The sequence below is a fragment of the Oryzias latipes genome, chromosome 19 (assembly GCF_002234675.1).
Source record: "Oryzias latipes chromosome 19, ASM223467v1".
Lineage (NCBI taxonomy): Eukaryota > Metazoa > Chordata > Actinopteri > Beloniformes > Adrianichthyidae > Oryzias > Oryzias latipes.
Genome location: NC_019877.2, coordinates 15,483,309 through 15,490,248, shown reverse-complemented (window position 1 = coordinate 15,490,248; position 6,940 = coordinate 15,483,309). Strand labels below are relative to the sequence as shown.

Below are 6,940 nucleotides of genomic sequence, written 5' to 3'. Positions count from 1 at the left end.
ATCACAAAGCATCATAAAGCAACGGGAGCCAAATTCGATGTGCTCATCCATAAATGTGTTCATAAACGTATACGCTCACGTGGTGGTGGTGGGGAGCTATAGTCAAGTTTTTTGGCCTCATTGCTTCATGGAAACATTGACTGTATATCACATTTACAATGCACAGAGGACACGGATGTCGTTAAGAGGTTTATTTATTTTGAAAAAGCATCGGTAAACACGTCTCCATGTCAGGGTTTGCGTTCAGTCTTTTTTTTCTAGGGCGGTCTTTACTTTCTACAGCAGCAGCTGCATCTGACAGAATGCGCTTTCAGCGTTACTCCCATCTCTATGACCAAGTTTGATGGCTTCCTGACCAGCGTTAGTCAGAGGAAGGAAAAAAATCAAAGAACAATAATGTCTCAATGTAAATAGGAAAAATCTAACATTTAGGAGGAAAATCATCAGATTCTTGTTTGTTTTGAATGCTGCTTCTTCAGTGTTGCTGTCAGTTGTAAATATTGATACACACACCTACAGTCCCCTCTGCTTGAGGGAAACTTGTTGTTAGTGGGGAAAATAAAGAATATATTAGCCAATATTTGCTTCTTAAAAATCATATCAGTTGCACCCCAGGCCAAATATTGCAAAATAAACATGAAAAAATATGGTCTTTTGTTAGGAAATAAAGCCTTTATCAATAAGTAGAGAATTTCTGCAGATTTTTAATGCTAAATGAGATGAAGTTACATGTGCATCTTCTGAACGTGCCTCCGGAGATGATAGTTTCTGGAGAAGCTCTTCCCACACTGGCTGCATTTGAACATTCTCTGCCCTAAGTGGAGCAGCTGGTGAGCTTTCAGGCTCTGCGGGCGGCTGAAGCTCTTGCTGCACTCGGTGCAGCTGTAGGGCTTCACACCTGTGTGCTTCCTCTCGTGCCTCTTCAGGTCTCCCGACTGCCGGAAGCTGTCGCCGCAGTGGGTGCACAGGTAGGGCTTCTCGCCCGTGTGAGTCCTGAGGTGCACGTTGAGCTGGCCCACGTACGAGAAGCTTTTGCTGCATTGGGTGCAGGAGAAGGGCTTCTCGCCTGTGTGGATGCGCTGGTGCTGCTTCAAGCTGTAGTGGTTGGTGAAGCTCTTTCCACAGTCGGTGCACAAATACAGAACTTTTACCTGCTTCAAGCATTGGTGCGACTTCAACTCTTTGGTGGTTCCAAAGTCTATTCCACAATGCTTACAAACGGGCTCCGCTTCTTTCTCCTCCAGCTGAACTATCGGAGCGCCTTGCTCGCATAGTGACAGGAACTCCACTGGGTGGTGCCGCTTTATGTGCTTGTTTAAGTAGCTTTTCAGGGTGAAGGAAAACTGACAGTAGGGGCAAGGGTAATGCTCGGCTGCACAGTGATATTTCAAGCAAGAATTATTTTTCTGATGCTGTTTGAGCTTCCCAGCCGTAGAGAAGTCTCTACTACAGCGCTCGCAGCTGTAGGACTTTGCTTTTAAGTGTACAACCAACTCGTGTCTTCTCAGGAAGCCGGACTTCAAAAAAGTGGCTCCACACTGACCGCACTTGAGGGGTTTCAGGGAGCACTTGTGAGCTTTGAGATCGTCCGGTTTGGTGTACGTTTGTTTGCAGTGATTGCAGCTGAACCATCGCTGTATCTTTGCTTTGCTGGCGCCGTCGGCCTCTGAGCTTTTTTCTGTCTTAGTGGGGCTGGCTGCTTTGCGTTTTGGGGCTACAAGCTTGGTTACGGCAGAAACCTTCGACCTTGCTGCGAGACGCTGAGGCCTAGGACACGAATCCTTCTGGACTGGTTCGGCGTGAAGGGAGACGTCCTCTTCACCTGAGTGAAGTTTATTTATGTGCTGCTGCAAGGCATCCACTGAGTCGAAGCTGGTCAAACACTTGGCGCAGCTGAAGGGCATCGGGGGCGGGCATTCTGGATGCGCCTTTGCTTTGTCCTTCTTTTCCATTTTCTTGCGGTGGCACCGCAGGTGCCGGTTCAGGTCGTGGTACTGGACGAAGCATTTCTGGCACACGCTGCAGACGTACGGACGAAGCTTCTCGTGGGCGCTCACTCTGTGTTTCTTGAAGTCGGCTTCATTCGTGAAGCTGCTGCTGCAGTCGGAACATGCAAAATGATCCGGATCTGCCGCTTCGGATGCCGCTGGGTCCAGAACCTGTGCATCTTTTTCCAGACCTTCAGCTGCAACGACATCCTTGGTTTTCTCAGAATCATCCGCGTTCGGCGTGGAGCTCTCGCACATGACTTCGCCCCCATTCTGAGCTTTCACCGGTATCTGCTTTCTGTGAACAAGCTGATGTCTTATCAAGCCGGACGCCTGACTGAAGCTCCTCCTGCAGTGCGGGCAGCAGTACGGCCGCTTGTTGGAGTGGACGCACAGCTTGTGCCTCTTTAGATGAGGTATTTGCTTAAAAACCTTCCCACAATCCTCGCAGGTGTTGGATTTGACAGAATCCACAGTTATAATGGTCACAGATTCAGTGAAGTGAGCCGAGTCGACACCAGAAGCGAGATGTTCCTCAGCTGCTTCTATGACTTTAGGCTGATTGTGAAAGTTCTCGGTGTGTCGCTGGAGGAAAGACTCGGTGGTGAAAGAGAGATGACAGCCGGAGCACGGAAAGATGGAAGAAGTTGTTGATGCATTGTTCTCTGCAACTGAAATAAAGCATAAGAAGTCGCACCAAATATAAGACTTTAAAGACCGACTCCAATGAAAACCATGTTTTGGGTGTTTCTTATATGTTCTTGTGGCATTTTTCTGATGATGGAGGACATATATGAAGAAATTTAAGCTTAAATTTGAATTTCTGCATTTTTCCTTTTTCAAATCGTTGTTACTCAGGAGCAGACAAAAGATCGGTATGAAAAAGCTTGCAGTTGTGACATAGAAGTTACAATCGGCAAGCTCCTTGCTCCGCTCCATTCTGATGCATTTTCTTGTAGATGACAAGATCCATGCGCATCTTCCTTTTCCTCATCTGGGCTGGCATCTGGCTCAAAACTGTACAGCTGGGTAACTCCAATATTGCTCCCTATTTTTTTACACCGCTAATGTTAGGTTGGGGGTGTGAGGGGATGTAGGCTAGCGAGTGTAAACAGAAGGATGATGGGGAAGGGGCCAGGCTTGCTCTAGTTCCGCTTACAACTCAGAGGCAAATTTCTAATAAACTACTGCCGCTCTGCAGAAAACGACAGGTTTATGTCTAAAAACAGCATGCTTATAATCAAAAGATGACTGGGAACACTTAGACAATAGATCAAAATATGATCATAGTGGGACTTTAATATGACTTATCAGAAATATAGCAAAAAAACAAAAAAAAGTACCTGCTGCATTCAACTTGGAAAGCCACATTTGAGTCCAAGCTTTGCTGAAATGAGAGAGCAGCTGGTTGCTGGGCCACACTGTAAGCTCATCTCCCGTGTGGATGGTCCGACAGCAGTGATAAAGGATGCTCCCGTTATACTGGACTGCCAGCAGGTTTGTCTCTTCTTTAGAACGAGCAAAGGTGATGTACCTGTTTAAGAAGACAAAAAGCAACGCTTAAACCTGGAAGCAGGAAGTGTTTGTGATGCAGAAAAGCAAGTTAATGTGAAGAGAAATCAAACGCTGGTTTAAGAGACGCTCACAAAAAATATGGCACAAAGAGAATCTAGAAATAGCTTGGAATAAAGTTCACTCCCATGCTTGTGATCTAAAAATATACATCTGGCTTCAGACTTTATTATCAAGCAGATGTTTTGATTATTCATCAAGAGCAGAATAAAGTGGAAATACCAAAAATCTCATAATTTATCGGTATTCAATAGGTTTCTATGCAAAATCTTAATACAGGTAATAAAGAACAAGATGAAACTGTGTCTGTTTATGAGTAATATTTTAAAATTCTTCATTTGTTTCCATCCAAAGTCCTGCTCCAACCAATCTTTGATTTATTTTAAAAGCTTTCCCAGTTTCATCATGATTATTCTGTTTTTAGGCAAATTCAAAAAACCTGTGTCGTTTTCTAAAACAGTGTTTTTCAACTGGTGCGCTGCAGCAAACTACTGTGCAGAGGGAAATAGTTCATCTGCCATTGTTAGGATATCAGCTCTGTGTTCATCCAAAAAGGCCCTGATAAAACACTGAGTAGTTAAGATATGATAGATCATAAAATACTTTTTTCTTTGTGTTCTTTGTGTTTATATGAATTGCATCTTACATTTTTTTTAAACAGTAAAATGAGCATATCGCTGTTCTTTCCTCTGTTTGACCTGTTTTTCCACTACCAACCCAGCAAGTCTATCTTATATTTCACAACCTGTTTTATAGTTCTGCACAGACATGTAGAAGGGGGAAAACACTTACTTAAATAAAAAAATCAGCTCCTAACAATTGGATTTATTGCTTAAAGATGCCGTTTAAGACCTTCATTTCTACTAAATATTAATTTTAGGACATTAAATAAAGTATTTCACTACCTCATCCAGTTTGAGTAGAGGTCATTGGTGGCATCAATGTACTCATAGTGGTCTTCATCTTTGTGAATCTACAAATAAGGCCAAAAATAAATAAATAAAAGTACATTTCAGTTTTCAGCTTTGCTGATAATAGTCAAAATGAACACCAACCTCCCAGGAAAATGCACTTGTAATAGCATTTTCCTTTGTAGTTACTTCCCCTTCATATGGTCCAAAATGCATCCCAGGAGACACTTCTGGTCCATGATTAATGACACCAATTCCTGCACTGGGTATACTAGATCTGCCAATCATCAGGCCATAGGGTAAAGTGAGTAGAGCCCTCTGCTGGGTGCCCATGCTTGTTGAGAAGTCGAGAATGAAAGAAGGGCCATTTATATTGTTAGGGTCACTCTGGTTCTGGAAAAGAGTTAGACACTCCTCACAACCTGGATTGGAGAAAAAGAAGACACTAAAGTGGGTTAGCTTATTCATTGGGACAAAATGAAGGACATTTTAGATCAAGCTATAACTATCAGAAATTAGGGTTGCTGCAGGAAGAAGCAACGTTAGCAATAATATATAACAAATTAACAATAAATAGGCATTAAAACAAGAATCCTTTACTTACAAAAGCCATCATGACCCCTGGAACTTTCCTCTTGTCCCACAGAATTTAATAACTCCTGGATAGATGTTTGTGTCGCCTCCAAAACCACTGCAGGAACAGTCTTACATTTTATACCAGAACTTCGCATCACTGAAAATGTGTTTGTTATGCTCCTACCTGCAGGACTGTTGTGTTTCAGCTGAACACATTCATCTGCTTCAATTACTTCCTCCGTGGTTTCAACCCACTCCACGTCGGTGGCTCTTTCAGACATGAGTAAAAAATAATCTGAGGACGAAAGGACCATAGCACTTTAAATTTAGGCTCAAGCCTCAGATCAAGCTACATTTGCACACGCAATGAAAAAAACAACTGTCAAAACACACGACGTGCCAAACGTTAGCATAACCAAATTAGCTCAAAATCTTGTTCGTTTTATACAAATATGCTTAAAAAATTAAATATGCTTAAGATATTTTTTAAAAAACGGATTAAAGTTATTCTTACGTATAAGTACTCTTGAGGCAAAAATTTACACTAACTACTGTTAGAAAAATGTGGCTATAATCCAAGACCAAACGAGGCGAGCGGTATCAGAACGCAACAAAATTAGTTCTCAAATTGAATGAACTAATTTTGAATTGAAGATTTTTACCTAAGCAAAACAAAAATATTTGTTATAACTCAAAATATTCCCCCGACTTTTCTAATAAAAGAAAAGTAATTGCTAGCACTTAGCCAAAATGACAGCTTGAACCAAAGTACTTGCAAAATTACTCCGGAAGTAATTGTGATGGATTTTCAGCGTAAAGGTTGCTGTTTCCACTTTCAGTACAGGCCAATGATATACATCACTAGAGGAGACATCACGTGATTCCTCATGGGAGGGGAGCACCCCATCTTGTTGAGGTGAAGTCACTCCTGCAGTCCATGCATGTGAACACATTTTTTGCAAAATGCCAATTCATTGTGCTGGTTTCAACTGCCAATAGCGAAGAAGTTAGTCCACGAACGAGGAAGGTAAGTATTATAATTTTTTTCTTTTAATGCTGCAGGGGCATCATTAATAGTATAACATGTTGACATGCATGATGCTGCAGGGCTGTTATAAACGTGTAGGGATGATATATGTATAATTTGCTGTTGACATAAATGTACATTTTATTTTGTTAAACCTATATACAGCATACTACGACTAGGCTATTATAGTAATATGGATTTATACATTTCTGACTCAGTGACTGAACTTTTCTTGCAGGTTTCCAATGGATTCAGACTTAAGGAAAAAGTGGGCCTTGGCAATAAAAAGAGCTAACCCAGATGGATCACTGTGGTTACCAACTAATACAGTCTGGATATGTTCAAAACATTTTGTGGAAGCACATTTTGATAAGACTGGCCAGACTGTTCGCTTGAAACCCGACACCATACCATCTGTGTAACACCAAATTGATCAATCACATGAATTAGTAAATCTATTGTTTTTCTTTATTTTTCTTCTTTTTTTAAGGCTAAATGTGTTATTGACTTTTGGACTTATTGTTGACTTATTATAGATTTATTCTTATCATTTATTGTTATTATTGAATTACTATTAATTTATTAATATTTGATTATTGATTTATTATTATTATAATAATTATTGTCTTATCATGTATATATTGTTATTATTTATTATCATTATTGACTTCCTATTGACTTTTTGTTGGAATTTTCTAAATAATTTAAATTACAAGTCAAAGAGGTCTAAAACTTTTACATTTTTAAAAACTATTTTTAAAAATTCTTTGTAATAATTGTTTTTTGTAAGAAGTCCTGCATTTTTCATTAAAGTTTGAGTTTTTTAAGGCTGCCTGTTTCTCTTATTTAACAACAAGAAATGATGT

General features: G+C 40.6%; 1 protein-coding gene across 2 annotated transcripts; it reads right to left on the bottom strand.

Moving 5' to 3' along the window:
* Positions 1-179: 179 nt before the first annotated feature.
* On the bottom strand, positions 180-5,839 carry LOC101168249 (histone-lysine N-methyltransferase PRDM9). Of its 2 annotated transcripts, none has more exons than XM_011488351.3 (7): positions 5,562-5,839; positions 5,232-5,342; positions 5,076-5,162; positions 4,616-4,893; positions 4,466-4,533; positions 3,332-3,522; positions 180-2,659 (listed from the first exon to the last, which is right to left on the bottom strand). In XM_011488351.3, the coding sequence occupies exons 2-7, from the start codon at positions 5,326-5,328 to the stop codon at positions 726-728; spliced, it is 2,655 nt and encodes an 884-aa protein (XP_011486653.1). In that variant the 5' UTR covers positions 5,329-5,342; positions 5,562-5,839; the 3' UTR covers positions 180-725. The 2 variants fall into 2 exon arrangements, with proteins under 2 accessions (XP_011486653.1, XP_011486654.1); XM_011488352.3 differs by having other exon boundaries at positions 5,710-5,839.
* Between the last annotated feature and the right edge of the window lie 1,101 nt (positions 5,840-6,940).